The sequence below is a fragment of the Phyllostomus hastatus genome, unplaced genomic scaffold (assembly GCF_019186645.2).
Source record: "Phyllostomus hastatus isolate PE091 unplaced genomic scaffold, TTU_PhHast_1.1 phas_contig_40, whole genome shotgun sequence".
Taxonomy (NCBI): Eukaryota; Metazoa; Chordata; class Mammalia; order Chiroptera; family Phyllostomidae; genus Phyllostomus; species Phyllostomus hastatus.
Genome location: NW_025333872.1, coordinates 26,479,142 through 26,500,678, shown reverse-complemented (window position 1 = coordinate 26,500,678; position 21,537 = coordinate 26,479,142). Strand labels below are relative to the sequence as shown.

The 21,537-nt window shown below is 34.6% G+C and overlaps 1 protein-coding gene across 1 annotated transcript in view; it reads left to right on the top strand.

Annotated features, from left to right (window-relative positions):
* LMBRD1 (LMBR1 domain containing 1) overlaps nt 1-21,537 on the top strand; it is a 102,681-nt gene that overhangs the window by 43,757 nt on the left and 37,387 nt on the right. The window contains exons 7-8 of the mRNA XM_045843262.1: nt 2,864-2,937; nt 14,402-14,527. Coding sequence (XP_045699218.1) covers nt 2,864-2,937; nt 14,402-14,527 — 200 coding nt within the window. The remainder of the gene's footprint in view (nt 1-2,863; nt 2,938-14,401; nt 14,528-21,537) is intronic.

The window sequence follows — 21,537 nt, the reverse complement described above, 5'->3', positions numbered from 1 at the left end:
TTTGTTGATAAAATATCTTCAAAATATTTTAACAGTGAAGATATAATTACTTTGCAGTTTGTAATTCGTTTTGGATAATGTGGAAAAATACTTTATTTATTCTGAGAGATAGGGGAGGGGAGAAAGAGAGGGAGAGAAACATCGAAGTGTGAGAGATACATCAGTTGGTTCCCTCTTGCTCACCCCCAACTGGGGACCTGGCCTACCACCCAGGCATGTGCCCTGACTAGGAGTGGAACTGGTGACCTTTGCGACCTTCTGGTTTGCATGCAGGTCAAAGCTCAATCCACTGAGCCACACCAGCCAGGGTTAGAAGAATATTTTAAAGAAATGTGCTAGATAATTGTTTTTTTAAAATATTTATAAACCCTGTGGAAGAGCCCTATATTGCTATTTGATCATGATTAATTGTTTATAAGTGGCAGAAATTTCCTGTGAATTAATATTTTATTGATTTACCTCATCAAAACATTTTGCAATTGCTTTTCTAGAAGGTTTCTTCTTTTTTTTTTTAAATGGTTCGAGTACAGTTTTCTTCCTCCCCCCCATCACTCCAGTCCTCTCCACCTCCCTCCCCTGTTTCTACCCCACCATGTTATGGTCCATGTGTCCTTTATACTTGTCCTTGTAAACCCTTCACCCTTTTCCTCGTTATCCCCACCCTTCTCCCCTCTGGTCAGCCTGCTGAAGATTTCTTTACTTAATCAACATGACCTGAGGTTTTAGAGGACAGCCAAATAGGTTCGGGAGGTTAGGTTAAGGAAGTTGTTCACCCATTGAAAAATACAGTTGGCATTAGAAACTGATATCAAATAAGAGTGTGTACTTATTACTCAGAATTTTATGTGCATTTGAACATAACTTATTTTTAAAGAAAACTAGAATATTTGTTTTCTAAACAAGCTGAGAATTTTTGTTGCTTTTTTATTTCTTATAGGCACCATACATCCTTCAATCAGCATTTCTTTCTTTATGTAGATACAGTATTAAACAATGACTAAATTAAGTCTTGGAGTCCTTGTTGTACAACTTCTTAATAGTCTTGCTTTCCACTTAAGATTTCATCTTGTAAATTGTGGTCCATTAATATCTTGCTGATACCAGCAAGAATAAGGATAACAGGCCTGGCATCTAGTAATCCCGAATTGTCAGGATTTATGCACCTGATCCTATTGCTGAGAAATTGCTTCTTTTCTTGAAGTTAACTCTTTCAGGTCTCTTGAATAGTTATTCTACTCTTCTGCCCTAAATATTTTTCTATAAGTTATCCTAGTTTTTGAGTATCAGTATAACTTGAGTCACTGATTATATAGGTAACATTATTATAATTTCTGTAATATCATTCTCTTTAGTCTTAACATTATTTTTTAATATTAAACCTTAACACCATATCCTAGAGTATATTTTGCTTACCACTATTAGTGACATTAACTTTAAATTGGCTGAATATGATATCACAAAACTCCATTTTATCAAGTCTAACATGCATTTTTTTCACATTTTTATATCCTTCATTTGGGGATGTATTTTATATGTGATGGTAAATATCTTAAAATTCCTATCAGCCAAATGCCAGACCTCTCATAGTCACATGAATCCCTTCTGTTCATATTCCTAGTAGGATCAAGAAAATAATAGCATCAATGTCTTTGATTTGATAAAATGTAATATGTATAGTTTTAAAAAAATTAAGGCTTAAAAATTTGCCTCACATCATTTGTGAATGTGTTAATATGCTCTCTGTAAATGTTATATACAAATTGAAATGTGGGTTTTAAGAAGGTAGATTATTCTAATTTTATAGTATTATTTATGAAATGGTTCATATTGATTCACTAGGGTAGGCAGATTTTTATTTAGTTCCACAGAGCCTACATTTTAACTAGATCAGTTCAAAAAATTAGTATTACTCCCATTTAAGAACATTCAAATTTGCATAGTATTTTATTGCATAATTTGGTATATTTGTTGGAAAGTATCACCCCTGCTCTTCATTCATTGGCTTTTGATTTCTGAAATCTAACTTGTTAACATAGTTTTTCTGTTTTGGTGTTGTTTTTCTAGTTTCTGTTTATTTGTTTGTTTGTTTGTTTGTTTGTTTGTTTTTTCCTGCCAGGTGGGTAGGTTATCTCCTTTCAAGTTAAAAAGTGAAATAAACGTTTTAAGATTTTAGTTTTAAGCTATATATTAAACACTTATATGACAATTCGTAATAAAGAAACTAGGAGGATCGAGATTGAGGGGTCAGGGTCAGTGGCTTTCCTCTGTAATGTTATTTCTCATGGTCTGCCATTGAAAGAGACCAGAAAATTGAAATTTTTTTGCTACCTTTTGAGTACCTAATATTTTGCTAATTTCACTTTAGGCTCAAAAATGAGTAATATTCCTCTTTAATTTTAAGAGGTGAAGGAAAGAAAATCTTAGTCTGAAAGATCTTTCATAAATCAGTTTGTGAAGAGCCCTTTAAAAATACTTTTCTCCCTTTTACCAGTTCAAGGATGAAGGACTACATATTGGGTTTATTATTTCTTTTTTTTTCAAAGACTTTATTTATTTATTTTAGAGAGATGGGGAACGGAGGAAGAAAGAGCAGGAGTGAAACATCAATGTGTCGTTGCCTCTAGCACACCCCGTACTGGGAATATGGCCTGCAACCCAGGCACATGCCCTGACTGGGAATCAGATCTATGATACTTTGTTTCACAGGCCTGCGCTCAATCCACTGAGCTACACCAGCCAGGGCCTGGGTTTATTGTTTCAAAATGTGTAACCTTTTGAACATTTTTATACTGATTTGTTACATATAAACATTTGAAGAGTATATGTCTACTTTTTTAAGTGTTTTTTTTTTTTTCCTTTGCAGATGGTTTAGCTGCCTTGTCATTTTCCATTAGTTCTCTGACCTTGATTGGAATGTTGGCAGCTATAACTTACACAGTAAGTATTATATTATGGTGATTTTTTAGTTAAAATTTGAGAATCACTTTATGAAGCAATTATTTTTACCTTAGTCATATACAGAGTGGGGCAAAAGTAGGCTTATAGTTGACAGTATATAAGACGAAGTTTATTCTTGTATTGTTATTTGTTTATTTTTATACTTTCCATACAAACAACTGTAAACCTACTTTTTCCCCACTGTGTATTGAATTTAATTCCTGTTTCTTTCTTTAATATTTTAGTGCTTCCTTCTTTATTTTTCTCATTTACTTAAGAAGAGGGTTAATTTTTACCTACTAAGTCACAATCATTTTATCTGTATTTGTGAGATTTAATATTGAGAAACAAATGTTATAACTCATGAACCTTGAAGGTTATATACTATGCACTAATAGATTCGGTGGTTTATAAGCATATTAGAACTCTGAACTGTAGATCATTATCTGTTACTGGTTCAGTAGATTTATCCTACTTGGGGGTTATAAGGCTTTTAAAATCAGATATTTTACATAGCTTGATATTTCTCTGGAATCCAATCTTACACTCTCGGAGACTGATTTCTTTTCAATCTTCCTAGAAATGGAGAGGTAAGAATTATATAGCCTGATAAACTTGCATATAGACTGTTCTTTGAGATTTTTGGCTCAAATTATAGAGAAAAAGCCAGTAATAAATGCTTCATTACCTAGCTCCCAAAGAGAGTTGTGCAGGAAGCTTTAAATTATCTGGAGTCTTTTCAGAATAATAGATTTTATGTTTAGAATGTTCTTGATTCTTGCAAAGATGGAAAATACTGGTTTTAATAAAAACCTCTTTGATATTTTTAAAAATATTTTATTTATTTTTATTTTTTTAGAGAGAGGGGAAAGGAGAGAGAAAGAGAGGGAGAGAAATATCTATCAGTTGCCTCTTTCACATCCACAACAGGGGACCTAGCTCACAACCCGGGCATGTGCCCTGACCAGGAATCGAACTGGTGACCTTTTGGTGTGTAGGCCTATGCTCAATCCACTGAGCCACACCAGTCAGGGCTCCTTTTTGATATTATTTTAATATATCTTCCTTTACACATAAAAGAAATGGGCTACTAGTATAATAGAATCTAGTTTTTTTTTACATAATCATGTGTCATAATTTATAATGAAATCTAAAATACATGCATTTTAATATATTTCTGGTGCTTAGTTGGGCACTCAGTTTTGTTACTCATTGTCAATTTTATTTTTTTCCATGTATTATTATACAAGGAATTTGCCACCTGTTATCTGGGTAATTACCCTCCTGTGTCACAGAATATGTGTATAGCACCTGAGTTATTTGTCTTTTAAGAAGCAATCAACAGCTAATAACAAATCAAAAGTTAGACCTGGACTGTAATTACTATTCTGTGACAGATTTGTTATGATGAACTTGGGGTTTGTCTTTTAACCTATTAGGTCAGTGTCTTCCCTATTAAATGGGGATAGAAAATGCTTCTCAGGGATTTTGAAGGGCAGATGATACTGTTTGTAAAAGTGCTTTGAAAACTAAAGGAGAAATGAATATATAGCAGTTGATAAAACATTAGGAGGAAAAAGAATGGAAAAGAGGAAACCAATATGGAAGGTCAATATCAAGAAGTATGAAGGGTCTGAGTTTTTACCCTACTTGTAGCCTGCTACAGGTTCATTGATGCTGGCCTAAGATGTAAGAAACAAAGAACTTTGCATTACTTATCACAGCAGCAGGAGCCATAAGATAAGCATTTTCTTCATGTTGTCCCTTTTCCCAGGGGGCAATGTGAAGAACACCAAATGAAGCTTTTTTAGTTAAAATTTGAGAATCACTTTATGTGATTCTCAATCACAGAAGAAAGGAACTTTGAGTTTAGGGATGCTGAATCTTTTATAATAGACAGTAAACACCCGTGCTCTTTGCTCCTGAGGAAGATGTTATCTTTGTCTTTCAAGGCTATTTGCAGTACAAACATCCTTGAAAAGATATTACAGGAAAAAAAAATGGGCAGTTAGTGTCTGACTTGTAAGATGTGCAGAAAAAAGAGACCCATGGAGAATTGCTTCCCTATAGTGAAGTGGTAGATGCTAGGAAGAAAAATAAGGCAGCATTAGGGGATAGGCAATAGTGGAGGCTGATTCTGCTGTAAAGATCAGGAGTGGTTTTTCCACCATTTGAACAGATAGCTGAGTAAAATGAAAGAGCTAGCTATGAGGGAAGAGTGAGTGCAGGATCCTGAGGTGAGCTCTTGTGTGCTGTATTCAGATAATAGCAAGGAGGCAGAGCCCATGTGCTGGAGCTCAGTTACCAAGGGGAAGAATGACTGAAGTTTAGATGAGAAATAACCAGAGGCCATGTTATGTAGAGCCTTATAGGATTTTGAATTTTATCTTGACTGGGATTAGAAACCATTGGAAGGTGTTCAATAGGAAAACAATAGGCTCTGACTAACATTTTAACAGTATTACTCTGGTGGCTCTAAATAAATAAGCTGTGGGTGATAAGTGGGATTGAGAAAAATGTGAAATTATTAAAAATCTTTGGAAGAGATCTTCTTGTAGGAACACTATCATTGTAAAGATATGTATATTTCAAAGTAATACCATAATTTATATTAATTGAAACTGTGAAAATTATCATTTAAATAATCAATTGAACCAAATAATTATACTTAGTCAAGGTATCCCTAGAAGAGCTTTACTTTTCTAGAATGCAGAGGGCTGGGCTGAAGGACATTGATAAAGCAATCAGAAAATCTTATGATGGGGACGGGATAACCAGGTAGGGAGGTGCCACTTACGACCTAAAACCAAGGGAGAGGGGCCAGTGTAACAGCATATCAAGATCAAACTACCTAGGAGTTATATATTTAATAAGGAATAAAATTACATCCTTTTTAGTGGAGAGGCTTAAATTTAAGTGTCGATCTCTCTTAAGTCCATGGGTCCTTTGAACTACTTTACCATCTAAATTTACTCATTGCTACAATGAGAATAATATTTAATAAGGTTGTAAAGATTTAATTAAACAGTTCACCAAGTCTTGGAATCTGTTGTCCATTTAGTAGTCACTAGGAGCTCAAATTGTTGAATATTCATTCACTTTCCCTATGGTTCAAAGTTAAGTTCCCACCTCTTTCCTCTTGCAGATAAAGTAAACCAGATGCTAACAGCAGTTGTATCTAGATCAGTGAAACTGTTTATTAGGAAAAGATAAGTCAAAGAGGCATGCACAGTTGGATGGTAGTTACTTGGGTATGTGTGGAAAGACAGATCAACATTGTTTAAAGAACACTGCAAGATATGCCCAGAACTCAGTGGAGGAATGTTTTGTTACCAACCCATAGTCTGGCCCATGTGTAGAGAGGAAGAAGGGTAGGCTAGAGGAGACTCTGTTTAAGGGGGGCAACATGGCGTGTATAGCTGAGCACCCTAGTCCTGAGTGTCTTGATGTAAAATCTAATATCTGAACCCCAGCTCCTTCATCTGTAAAAATTGGCTAAAAATATGTAAACTTTATTTAAAACTAGTTGAAAATCAACTGTTTATAGGTAAATGGTTTTATTATAGATAGATAAGTGGTTAATAGTTCTAATTATTATTTCCTAACTTGTTATATACAATGAAAGCTTGAGAATTGAACTTTTCATGGTGGATCATGGAACAGGGTACATATTCATGGGAAGTAGATGAGGATTCATTTTAATAAAGGGACCCAAAGTGGGAAGTTAATATTTAACATATTTTGACCCTAAGTACAAAGAATTAATTATTAAAGGTAAAATCATGTCTGTTATAGAATCTGTAACTATTAGTATTGAAACTAGAAATGTTTTTGTATTGTATGCCAGTTGAATATCAATTTCTTAGATAAGTATTGTTTAGTTTATAAACTAGTTGATTATTTAAATTTTACCAAGATTATATCCACTGAACCATGTCTTAAGGAATAGCCAAATAATTGGCCACACAATTTTAAAAGAACAATGATGTCAAACATATTAGCCCTCCTATTATTTTCAGTTTAAATTGAAGGAGAATCTTCTACTTTTTAAATTAAAAAAACCCTGTTAGGTACAGATATTTATGTAGATACTTAAATTTTTTGGTGCAGTCAGGTGGAGAAATGTTGAATAATGATATTTTTATGAAAAGATGCAATATGTGGACCAAAGGAGGTACTTATAGAAGCAGTGACTACTGAACTTTTTATTACATACACTTATCAGTAAAAAAAGGAACCTGTAGTTTGGGATATTTATGAATTTTATTGGTGTGTATAGGTTTATATATATTTTACATAAACTGTAAATTAGTGGATTAAAGAAAAAGTGATACATTAAGGATTCAAAAATAGAAATAAAGACAACAGTGGTTCTCAGTAATCTTTAAAGACGCTAATCCCTTTTAAAAGTCAAATTTCTCAGCCTTCCAGGTGATACTGTGTTTCACTGAGTCTGTGATACTGGTTGTAAGATGCATCTATGTTTTATGTATCACTATAAAGAAAAGATCCCTGCCCATGCTTTTTTTTAATTTATAATTTTTGTTTTATATTTAGTGAGTTTTTAGACTTATATGAATACTTCACTCTTCTGCATATAAAACAAGGAAAATATAAGTGAAATATATTGGAAATGTATTCCTAAATCTTGACATCTAGAATGTGAAGCTTCTGAATCACTTTTTTGAATTAGTTATTCATGTATTTATTATACAAGATTATCTTTTATGCTATCCAGAGAAGTGATGACACAGCTTTTCTTGTGAGCTCTGCTCTTGTGTCTGAGATTTTCTTTGAAGCTGCTAACATATCCATTGTATAAATTTAAGCTTTTTCATTGTTGTTTTGTAGTTGTTTCTTATTTCGCAATGTGAAAAGCTATCTTTTTGCATTTACCTAAGTAGCAAAATGGCTTCTATTTTCTGTACCTTCCTTTCTTAAGCTCATAAAATTCTTGACTGTTGCTTTGTGAGAAAACATAGAATTATACTCATTGTTCAGTGAATATTTGCTTAATTATTTGCTCTTTTGTTCATTTTTCCTCAACACATTAACATTTTGTTTCAATGTCAAACCCTAGTAATATCTTAAAAATCTTTTTAAGTGGCAGTACTTTTACCAGAAAAGAATGTAATTCAACCAAAGAAGTAACTATTTTATAACCAGCTGATGAAATTTGTAAATGTGCAGGTAATAACAACTATGTCATGACTTCTGCCCAGCCAGTGATTATAAGATGCATTCAAATTTCACTGATGTTAAATGTGAGAAAATACATGTCTTAGAATCAGTAAATATGTGTGAGGGAAATCTTATTGAGTACATGTTAAATGAATTGTTTCATTAGTCATTGGCATACATGTACTTGAATCATAGGTGTTATAAGGACATATAAGACATTTGGTTTAAAGACATTTCCTGGTGTTCCTTCTTTGCAATAATCCAAGGCACATAGGTGGAAACCATCATTCTAGAGGAGAGATATGTAGGGAAAAGGTGCTGTTTTAAACTTGACAGTGTAAGAAGGTATTATAAATATTTGTAGTTTATATATATATATGCTTTCAAAATATCTTGGGTTTTAAAATACAGGTGGTGATTTATATTTGGAAGTTAAAACAAAATGAAGGCAACTATGGGCAACTTAAAAGCATTTTAAGTAGTATCATCTCTTCAGCCTTGTTGATTTTCTAGTAATTCACTAGAGGGCAGTAGTAAGCAATAAAAGTTTTTTTCTGAATAGGATATTTTCATACATTTTTTTCCCAAAGAATTCTGTGGTTAAATTTAAAAGGTTGTTGTTTCAAGATCTTGAAGTTGTATCAATGAAGATGAAATGTTTTGTATAATATGCTATATCAAGCTTATTGTAATCTAAATATTATAGTTAAGTTTCCTGATAATTATTGAAACTTAAACATTAAATCCAAAAACAAGCTAAAAGCTAGGGAACCAAAACAATGTCTACTTTCTTTCACTTGCTCTCTTGAGACAATTAAAAATTTACAAAAAGGTGCTGAATTCTGATCCCATGTTACCCGAAGGTATTAATTATCAAGGACATATTTTTCTTTTCTGAAATATTTTACATTGAGCCCTGGCTGGTGTGGTTCAGTGGATTGAGTGCCAGCCTATGAACCAAAGGGTCACCAGTTTAATTCCCAGCCTGGCACATGCCTGGCTTGCAGGCCAGGTCCCCCGTAGGGGGCACATAAGAGACAAGCACACATTGATGTGTGTGTCTCTCTCTCTTTCTCTCCCCCTTTTCCCCTCTCTAAAAATAAATAAATAAAATCTTTAAAAAAGTAAAATTAAGTCTTTGAGTTAATTTTGAGCTATTAACATTGGGCTGTTTAGGAATTCAGTTCGGCTTTCTTTTTAAAAAATAGATTTTATTGATTATACTATTACAGTTGTCCCATTTTTTCTCCCTTTTATTCCTCTCTGCTGTGCACTCCCTCTCCCACCAGCATCCATGTCCCCCTTAGTTCCTGTTCATGGGTTGTACATATAAGTTATTTGGCTTCTCCATCTCCTGTACTATTCTTAACTTCCCCCTATTTTTTACCTGCCAATTATGCTTCTTATTCCCTGTACCTTTTCCCCCATCTGCCACCCTCCCCCTCTCTGCTGATAACCCTCTATATGGTATCCATTTCTGTGATTCTGTTCCTGTTCTAGTTCTTTGCTTAGTTGTTGTTGGCTGTTTTTTTTTAGGTTCAGTTGTTGATAGTTGTGAGTTTATTGTCATTTTACTGTTCATAGTTTTGATCTTCTTCTTTTTCTTAGATAAGTCCCTTTAACATTTCATGTAATAAGCACTGGGTGATGATGAACTCCTTTAACTTTACCTTATCTGGGAAACACTTTATCTGCCCTTCCATTCTAAATGATAGCTTTGCTGGATAGAGTAATCTTGGATATTCGTCCTTGCCTTTCATGACTTTGAATACTTCTTTCTAGCCCTTTCTTGCCTGTAAAGGTTTCTTCTGAGAAATCAGCTGATAGTCATATGGGAACTCCTTTGCAGACAACTGTCTCCTTTTCTCTTGCTGCTTTTAAGATTTTCTTCTCTTCAATCTTTGATAATGTAATGATGATGTGCCTTGGTGTTTGCTTCCTTGGGTCCCACTTCTTTGGGACTGTCTGAGCTTCCTGGACTTCCTGGAAGTGTATTTCCTTTGCCAGATTGAGGAAGTTCTCCTCATTATGTTTCCAAATAAGTTTTCAAGTTCTTGCTCTTCCTTTTCTCCTTCTAGCACCCCTATGATTGAGATGTTAGAATGCTTAAAGATGTCCTGGAGGTTCCTAAGCCTCTCCTCATTTTTTAAAATTCTTGTTTCTTCATTCTGTTCTGGTTGAATGTTTATTTCTTCCTTCTGGTCCAAATCATTGATTTGAGTCCTGGTTTCCTTCCCTTCACTGTTGGTTCCCTGAACAAAAATAAAGTGGTTTCTTTATTTCACTTTTCATAGCCTTCACTTTTTCCTCTATTTTGTGACCGTACTCAACCATTTCTGTGAGCATCCTGATTACCAGTGTTTTGAATTCTGCATCTGATAGGTTGGCTATCTCTTGATCACTTAGTTCAATTTTTGGAGCTTTTATCTGTTATTTCATTTGGGCCATATTTTTTTGTCATGGCTCATCTGGTACATAGTAAGGGGTGGAGCCTTAGGTATTTGCCAGGCTGGGCAACCCACATCACTGCATGGTGGTGCTGTTATATGGGGGAGGGGTCCAAGAGGGAACAATGCCACTTCTTCAACTTGCAGCTGGCTTTCAGGCTTTCAGTCACTTCTGCCGCTATAATCAAGCAAATTGGGTTCCTGGGTAAGTGGGTTTGTGTACGTTCTAGGACCCCGTGGGTCTCTCCAACAAACTCGGTGAAGCTGAGAGTTTTTCCCACTGCAACCCCCACAGGTTTTTATAGCTAGGTGTTTTGAGGCTTTCTTTTCCTGAACTGGAACCCTGGGTTGTGCGGACTGTCTTGCTCCCCACTTATTCCTCCTGGTATATCCTCATGCAAACGTGGGACCACCCAGTCTGCCAACTGCCACCTTGCTTGACTGGTCCTCTAGCTGCTGCCTTGCCATTCATCCTCTTCACCCCAGCTGCTCATCTCTATCCCTCCTACTGGTCTGAATGAATGTTTCTTTAACTGCTTGGTTCCGACTTCCACCCAGTTCTATTTTCTGGCAGTTTTGGTTATTTTTTGTTTTTAAATTTGTTGTTGTCCTTCAAAGACAACAGGTTGTCCTTGGTTGTGCAAGGAGGTAAAGTGTATTTACCTACGTCTCCATCTTGGCTGGAAGTCTCCTGTTCAGCTTTCTGATATATAAATTTCATGTAAGGAAATAGGTTCATATGAATAAAGAAATCCTTTTTAATGAGTTTTGATTAAATATTATCTTCTCAGAGAAATTATTTTTAATTTAATAAATATTTGTTCTTGGAATAAAGGTAGGAGAAAAAAGAATTGAGACCTAGTACTTACATACCAAATTGTCTACTGCAGTTGTTACTAGTGTGGCTGAGGAATCTGTATTTTAAAGATCTTTCCAAGTGATTCTGATTGGCCAAGTTTGGTAGATCTAGTGATAAAACAATTACCTGGACCAATAATGTTGATATACAATGTTGTATATTGTAATCGATTTATAAGTAAGGCACATACACAAGTCAAGGAAGGCTTCCAGATGTGGTGTAATTAAGCTGAGCCTGAAGGGCATTGAAATTTGCTAATGAAGTAAGCTGAGAAGATAGGCATTTTAGATGAGGGCACTGCATGTACAATACTAAAATGTGGATGCTGGATAAAGCCTGAAGTTGTATAAAATAGGTGTGTTTTAAGAACAGCAAACAGTTGCAGAAGTATGACATACAGTTGGTAGGTAGGGGTTTGTATGCCAGGATTAGATAATTGGTCTATTCACAAGACCAGTAATTTTACCTTTCACTGAAAAACAATGCTAAATAGCTTTCCAAACAATCTTAGATGAAATTCTGTTATGTAAAAATGTAGATGAACAAAGTAGATTTGCTCTGGAAAAGGAGCAGCAGGTCCCTGTGTCACACACTGCTTGCCTTCCTCTCTTCTGTAGTGGCCCTAAAGACACCTGCTCAGCACACTCTGAAGACTACCCTTATTAGTCCTGGGGAATTATAAAGGATGTTATTTAAAGGAATGGCATAATCTGATTTGGGTGTTGGAGACAGATCACTTTGGAAACCAGTATAGAAAATGGAAACAGAATTGGAAATAGAAAAACAGAAATGGAAACAGAATTTAGATGATCTTGTATTTGACAGTGGGCTCTAACTAATGGCTACTTTGCTCCTCAGACATGAGAAAAAAAAGAAAAAATAAAGAATTGGGACTACATCAAACTAAAGAGTTTTTGCACAGTGAAGGAAACAATAAGAAAACAAAAAGGCAACATACTGAATGGAAGGAGATATTTGCTAATGATGCATCTGATTAGGGGTCAATATCTAACATATTTAAAGAACTCCTACAATGTAAAACACACACACACACACACACACACACACACACACACACACACACACACACACACATTCCTATAGACATTTCTCCAAAGAGAACATAGAAATGGCCAATAGATATATGAAAAAATGTTCAACATCACTGATCTTCAGGGAATAAATGCAAATTAAAAGTACGATGTTGTATCACCTGACACCTGCCAGAATGGCTGTCATCAATAAATCAGCACACAAGTGCTGGGAGGTTGTAGAGAAAAGGGAATCTTCATGCACTTTGGGTGGGAATGCAGCCACCATGGAAACAGTGTGGGGTTTTCCTCAAAAAATTAAAAATAGAATTATCATAGGACCCAGCAATCCCAATTTTTGGTGTTTATCCAAAGAATCCAAAACATTAATTTGAAAAGACATTTGCACTCCTGTTGATAGTAGCATTATTTTCAATAAGCAAGTATGGATACAGTAAGTGTCCATCAAGATGTGGTACTTATATAGAACAGAACATTACTCAGCCATAAAAAATGAAATTTGCCATTTGAGACAACATTGATATATCTAGGGAGTATTATGCCAAGTGAAATAAGTTAGTGAAAGACAAGTACCATATGATTTCACTATCATGTGGAATATAGAAAATAATATAAACAAACAAAACAGAGAACAAGCTCATAGATACAGAGTATAGACTGATCATTGCCAGATGAGATTGGTAAAAAGGGAGAGGGATTAAGATATATAAATTACCAGCTATAAAAACAGTCACAGGGATGTAAGGTACAGCATGGGGAGTATAATCAGTAATGTAATAACTATGCATAGTGTCAGATGAGTATAGCTTACTGAAGTGATCACTTTGTAAGTTACATAAATGTCTATGCAAATTACTATGTTGTATATCTGAAACTAATATAATATTACATGTTAAGTATAACTGAAAAAGGTTTTAATAAAAACTAACAAATATAAAAGATTAAAAAGGTAAAGACCACATTGTGAATATTGCCTAGAGTAACAGATATTTAAGGAAATAGTATTGAGTACGCAGGTTGGTATATTTTGAGACCCAAATCCATCCAACACAGAATAACAAGCAAGGGAGACTGGCTAAAGTAGTTTGGCTGTGTGCTCCAGAGGAAATGAAAGATATTTCAATACATAATGTTGTATCTGCTCCAGACCCTGTCACTGCAACAGTAGGCAATAGTTGTCAATTTTGCTTACAGAGATTTAAGGTCAATAATGATTTAAATAATGGTCACGTGGCAATTGCCATTGTTTTTAATTGGTCCAATAAAAAACTCATCATTTGGGAATGGCTAATACAGATTTGGGTAATATAAATATGTTTGTTCTTTGTGCTGAATAATAGTAAAAATTACTTGTAGGAATATTTAAAATATTTAGCAAAAAGATTGATTATAAATATTTAGAACTCTTAAATAGGTTATATATACAGCTGTGTATACAGATAATTGGTATGCTAATGAAATAACATTTTTATTAAAATCCTTACATTTTACTACGGATTTACTATATATGCTTGGAGAACATTGCTTTTTCCCATAGAAAATAATTTTGTGAATTGTTTTTACTAATTCACACTGTTTTTACCTCTGATTAGCCTGAACTTATAATTGATCTCTTTGATAAAGTATTACATGTACATTAACTGTGCAACTTGCCCTTTGAGGAATAAATGTACCTGTCCCAAGAATTGTTAGTATTACAGCTATAGCTCTGTAAGTGGGAAATAGACAGGAGCATTGATGAAGCCATATAATCATGACTCGCTCCCATATACTGTGTTCTTCAGTGACTGTACCCCTTTACAATTGCTTACTGTTTCTCTAATTACTTTAATGACATTTTAATGTGAAAATTGTGTATAGTATATTTAAAATAATATTACTAAATATTATTAAATATTACTAAATAATATTTTAATTTTTTTTAGGCCTATGGCATGTCGGCATTACCTTTAAATCTGATAAAAGGCACTAGAAGTGCTGCTTATGAACGTTTAGAAAACACTGAAGACATTGAAGAAGTGGAACAACACATTCAAACAATTAAATCAAAAGTGAGTTGGTATTTTATTATAATAGGAAGGTATAAGATTTCCTTATCTTTGATCTGCTTTCTAATGTGACTTAGACATTGGGGAACACGTATTTTTGACATTGTTTGAATTGTTTTGCAACATACACTTCAAGACCATGCCCATATTTTTAAAAATTTGTCTTCTATAAAATGTAAGATACTGTCAGTTTGAGAATTTCTGTGTTCTAACAACTAAAAAGCAAAAGTTCTGCTTACATTAGACCAAAACTTTGCTAATTCTCAAGCATGCTGATTTCATGTGTAACATCAGATTTTATTGTCAGTTAAAGTTTTATGTACTAGTTGAATAAGCTAAAGATTATATTTGCAGGGAGAGGGGTGTGAGTAGAGGTGGGAAAGAGTATAAAGGGAATAAATGGTAATGGAAAAAATACAATAAAAATATAAAAATAGTAAGATAAAAATTATAACTGACCAAAATAGGATTATATATGGCCAATTAAATGTGTGTCTAAATATACAATAAAAGTTTTTTCCTTTATCACCTTGAAATAACAGATAAGTCTTTATAGAACATAAGGAAAATGGAAAGTATTCTAAATAATTCTACTAAATAGCATAATCCTGATACAGAAACCAAACAATAAGATCACATAAAAAGGAAAATTGTGTTATCAGTATCATGGTAAAGTGAAATGCTTGCTTTGCCTCTTCCCTCCAAGCCATAACTAGTGGGACATCTAAAACTCAACAAAAATTCCTTTTCTCAACACATTGGGTGCCTAAGAGATCCACACATCGGTACATCTGAAAGTGGGTGGATTGAATGCATAGGGAAGTTGGAACCAGGAAAATGGCAGGAATTGTGCTTATGACCTTGGTTCCCTAGCCATGGCAGCTAAGCCCGCAGCTCTCGCCCCATACCACAGACCCTGAGAAGGAAAAGAAAGGCAGAAGCTGCGTTAGCACGTGTGGCTTTGGCTCTCTTACCCTGCTATGGCAGTGCTGGAACCACCAGAGAGTGTGATAGCAGCAGTGGCTGCAATGCACAGGACTTCAGCCTCCTCGCCACAGTGATGCCAGCAGCCATGGGGAACTGGGCAGCAGTGTGGTAGGGCTTGCAACCCTGGCTCTCCTGCTCCACCTTATCCCCTCACCATGGTGGCAGTACCCAACACCCAGACTGGAACATCATGGTCACATGCCATCTTGGTGATTCCATTGGTGATGCTCATGATTATAAGCAAAACCCATGATTGCAGTGATAGTGACAGCATCAAGGTACCAGTCACCCCAGAGGCACAAGCAGCAGTGTTGAGTGCACCTGCAACACCTCTGGCATATATAGTAGAAGGTGGAAATTGCTGGCTCTTGGATATAACTATAGCCAGCTCAGGTAAGGGAAATTAGAACTTTGTTCTGTATAGCTACCTACCAGAAAACAAAAGAAAGGCCTCTAAATAACCTATCTGTGGAATTGTTAAAGTAAATGAAGCTCACCTGCACTGGCAGGGGAACAATCTATCAAGCACCATGAATAATCATGATGACCTGGTACCACAAAAAGAAAATGACAATTCTTCAGAAACCAAAGTGAAAGTCACAGAAGATTGTTATCTAAATGATTGAGAATACAAAATAGCTGTCATGAAGAAAATCAGTGAAAAGTCAGGCAGATTAGTGAGCTCAGGAGTACAATTAATGAACAGAAGTACTTTAACAAAAAAAGAACTGAACAAATTCTGGAGCTGAAGAACTGAATAAATGAGATGAATAATGCATTAGAAAGCATTGGAAATAGAGCAGAAAATATGGAAGAGAGAATTAACTAGCTATAAGATAGAAATAAAAAAATATTCAAGTGAAAGAGGAGAGGGAATAAAATAAATAAATAAACAAATAAATACATAGGAAGTCTCCAAGCACTATCCAACTCCATTAGAAAGGGCAACATAAAGATAATGGTATCCCAGAAGGAAAAGAGAGGGAGAAGGGGACAAAGAGCCAATTTAAAGAAAAAAATAGGTGAGAAATTCCCAGACCTGGGGAAGGATCTGGACTTGAACTTAAACAAGTACAAGAAGCTAATAGAATACCTGATTATCTCAATGGAAAGAAAACTTCTTTAAGACACCATTATACTAAAACTGCCAGAAGTCAATGATTTAAAAAAAAAAAATTCTAAAGGCAGCCAGGAGAATAAGACAATAACCTACAAAGGAAATTAATTAGGCTATCATCACATATCTCAGCAGAAATACTATAGGCCAGGAGAGAGTAGAATGCCATATTCAAAATATTGAAAGATAAAAGTTGCCTGCCAAGAATAATCTATCCAGCAAAGCTCTCCTTCAGATATGAAGGAGAAATGGAGGCTTTTCCAGACAAATGAAAAATGAGGGAGTTTGCCACCATACAACCTGCCTTCCAAGAAATATATAAAGGAACTCTTCTGCTGGAAATGAAAGAGTGAAAAATACGCAAATCTTTGAGTAAGGCAGTAAACACAGAATCAGGAAATTGCAACTCTTACAGAGTAGGGTTTTAAACAGTTACAGCATAAAGATTAAAAAGGGGGAAAAGCATTAAAAGTAATTATAGCTACTTCAATTTAGTAACAGACACAACAAAAAAGAAGAATTTATGACAACAGAAACTTACGGGAAGGAGGAAAAGGATGGAATTTGTGTAGATAAGTGAAGATAAGATGTTATCAGAATAAAAAGGACTATTTTATCTGTGTGATGTTTTATATATATTTCAAGGTAACCACAAAACAAAAATCTAGATCACAAGACAAAACATAAAAAAAGAGGCAGAGAAAAGCATTATAGAAAACCACTAAGCTAAAATAGAGAAACAAATAAAAGGTAACAATGGAGATATAGAGCAATCAGAAAACAAAAGATAATATATTAGTAGTAAGTCCTTATATATCACTAATTACCGTAAATGTAAACAGATTGATCTCACCGATCAAAAGTGACGGAGTAGCTGAGTGGATTACAGAAAAAGACCTACCTATTTGCTGCCATCAGGAGACACATCTCAGGTCCAAAGACAAACAGACTCAAAGCAAAGAAGTAGAAGACGATACTTAAAGCAAATGCTATCCAAAAGAAAGCATGTGTTGCTATACTTATTCAGACAAAGTAGACTTAAAGCCAAAAAAGGTACCAAGAGACACAGATGGACAGTATGCAATAGTCAGCAGGACAAATCTTCAAGAAGACCTAATATTCATTAATATTGCTCCTGACTTAGGAGCACCAAAATATAGAAAACAATTATTAATGGACCTAAATGGAGAAATTGACAGCCACACGATAATAGTAGAAGACTTTAACATCCTGCTTACACTAATGAATTGATCATATAGACAAAAAGTTAACAAGGAAATACAGGCCTTAAATGACACAATAGATCATAGGAACTTATTAGATATGTACAGGACATTCCATCCAAAAGCAACAGAATACACATTCTTCTTAACTTCAGATGGAACACTCTCAAGGGTATATGTTGGAACATAAAACAAGTTTCAGTTATCTTTTTGGACCACTACAATATGAAACTCTAAATCAGCTACAAGAAGAAAGCTATAAAAATCACAGATATATGGAGATTAAGCATTATTGGATCAAATAAGAAATAAAAATACATGGAGACATACAAAAACATGACATACCAAAACCTTGGGGATGCAGCAAAAACAGAACTGAAAGGGGAGTTTATAGCAAATGGCACTACCTCAAGAAATAAGAAAAATCTCAAACTTTAGACCTTAAGGAACTACAAAAAGGGGAACAAATGAAGCCCAAAGCAAGTAGAAGAAAGGAAATTATAAAAATAAGAGCAGAAAAGCAAAGCAAAGAAAAAAACAAGCAAATAGTCATGGACACAGACAACAGTATGGTGATTGCCAGAGGAAATGGCGTAAAGGAGGAGGTAGAAGAGGATATAGGGAGTTATAAATGGTGATAGAAGAAGACTTGACTTGGGGTGGTGAACAAATACAATATACAGATAATGTATTGTAGAATTGTATACCTGAAACCCTTATAACTTTATTAATTAATGTCACCCCAATAAACCCAATAGAAAACAAATTTTAAAAAGGCTTAAAAAAACAATGAAATTAAGAGCTGGTTTTTTAAGAAGATGCACAAAATTGACAAACCTCTAAATAGACTCACTAAGAAAAAAAGAAGATTCTAAATAAACTCAGAAATGAAAGAGAAGTTAAGATGTATACCACAGAAATACAAATGACCATAGGATAATACTTTGAAAGGCTATATAGCATTAAATTGGACAGCCGAGAAGAAATGGATAAATTCTTAGAAATGTACAACTTTCCTAGACTGAGTCATTAAAATACAGAAATTCTGAATAGACCGATCATTAGTAAGGAGATCAAAACAGTATTCAAAAATTGCCTCTCCCTCTCAAAAAAAAAGTTCAGGGTTAGATAGCTTCATTGGTGAATTCAACCAAACATTCAAAGATTTAATAACTGTTTTACTCAGTCTTCCTAAAGATCGAAGAGGAGGATACACTTCCTAACTCATTTTATGAGACCAATATTATCCTGCACCAAAACCAGACAAGCACAACACAAAAAATTAAAATTATCGGCCAGTATCTCTGCTGAATATTGATGCAGAAATCCTCAGCAAAATACTAGCAAACCAAATACAGCAATATATTAAAAAGATCACACACCATGATCAAGAGGGATTTATTTTAGAGATGCAAGGATAGCTCAACATCTGCAAGTCAGTCAGTGTAATATACCACATTAACAAAGTGAGAAATAAAATTTTGTTTCCATAGATGCAGAGAAAGCATTTGATAAGATTCAACATCCATTTGTGATAAAAACCTCAATAAAATGGATATAGAAGGAAAGTACCTCAACATAATAAAGGCCATATATGACAAACCCACAACTAACATCATACTCAATGGTGAAAAACAGAAAGCTTTTTATTGCCACTTTTATTCAATATGATATTAGGACCTGAGCAGTTTTCCAGAACATGGGACTTTCTGTGCTAAAATCAGGATGCTGGTCATCCTTGTAATCAGAGATGTGATAAACAGAATAACTCAGTACATTTACTTTATCCTTTGGAAATCTTAAATGTATACCTTTGTCAGGTGTTAATGAGAATTTGGGAATGGTATACTGTGAGAATATAAAATGTTAAGCTTTTAAAAAACTTGAATGTTGTGACATTGCTTATCCACACTAACACATACCTTTTAATAATAACATACTATGCAGTGATGAAAAGGAATGAGGTAGATTTATATATAGCTTGAAGAATATGTCTTATAAAATCAGGATATCTTAGTTCAAGTTTTGGCTCAGCAGCTTATGTATATATCTGTGAACCTTATTTTTCTGATCTAATCTTTATAGTACTTTTATCCACCCCAAACTTATATTCTGAAAATTCAAGGAGAATAAATGTAACAGATCAGTTTTAGGCACAAGAATTATGCTCAAGAAATGTTAGCTATTTTTTGAAGGTTTTATTAATTTAATTTTAGAGAGAAGAAAGAGGTGGGAGAAAGAGGGAGAGAAACATCAAATGTGTGGTTGCCTCTCATGTGCCCCCCACTGGGGGCCTGGCCCACAACCCAGGCATGTGCCCTGACTGGAAATCAAATGGGCAGCCCCTTGGTTCGCAGGCCAGCACTCAATCCACTGAGCCACACCAGCCAGGGCTGTTAGCTGTTGTTCACAACAGAACTATAAGTGTATTTCATATATGCATGCATATAAATACATAGAAAATGTTTAGAAGGATACTAATCAGTGTGCTTTACAGTGATAACCACAGGGAAGGAGAGTGGTAATTGGAGATAGTATTAAAGGGAATCTTTACTATTTTTTAAACAAATGGTATGTATTTATATACTTTACAACCACTTTTTTTTTCTTTTCAAATTAGATAGTTGGTTAACTGCTGGGTTTCTGTATTAGTGTTTGTTTCTCCGACCAAAATTGTTCTTGTATTTGTTTTGGTCAGTTGCCAAAGCAAACTGGGCATCCATCCTTCACTCCACTGAAGCATTCATTAAGTAGGCAAATGACTTGAGTTGGTTTATATTGGACCTTTAAATCAGTTTACTAATTTTTCTTCCTGACATATTGAAAGCCAGCAGTGAAATAATAGTACCTTATTGGTGGTGTTTTTTTGATAATAGAATGGAGATTATGGTTGAGATCTAAAGTACTGAGCCCTTTTCATACCATACCACTGAAGTATTATTACCTGGATCTGTCTTCTAAAAGGAAGTTTTTATTTTATCCCTCTGTCCTTCAGAAACTACCTTTCTGAAAGGTTCCTTTTTGGGGGATACAATTTGATAATACTTAATGCCCTTGACTTAAAGGAGTAAAGATTAAATATAGTCTAGTATGTGCAAAGTATGGTCTCTGGACCAGTAGCAGCTGCATCTCCTGGAAATTTGGTAGAAATGCAAATTTAGGCCCTACCCGAGACTTACTAAATCATATTTTCTTCGGGATGAGGTTTAGAAATCTGTGTTTAACAAATTTGTCAGGTGATTGATATGCATGATAAAGCTTGTAAAGCAGTAAGGTAAGATATGGAAGAGGATGGCCAGTTCCAGAAGAGCATGGCAGTGCCACAGTGTCAGGAGATCATTATAACTGTGTCAACCTCTTTATTAAAGGATGTTCAGGTATTGTCTTCACTATATCTATGATTTTAGTTGAAGGCTGCATTAGGATATGCTGGATAGCAATATGTTATGTATCTGCTGAGAACCTATTTAACCTTAATAAGGATATTAATATTCTCATATCTAATCTCTTTACATTTTGCAAATGCAATCTGATATAAATATTTTTTGTTCCTTCCAGTAAAACAAACAAATTTACATTTCACCTTTTTTATATATGGCAGTTGCCTTATTATTGTTGTTTATTGTTGTATCCAGTTGAAGGAGACTTAGGGGCAGGGTAGTTAGTGGAAAGTGTTATTTGTGAGA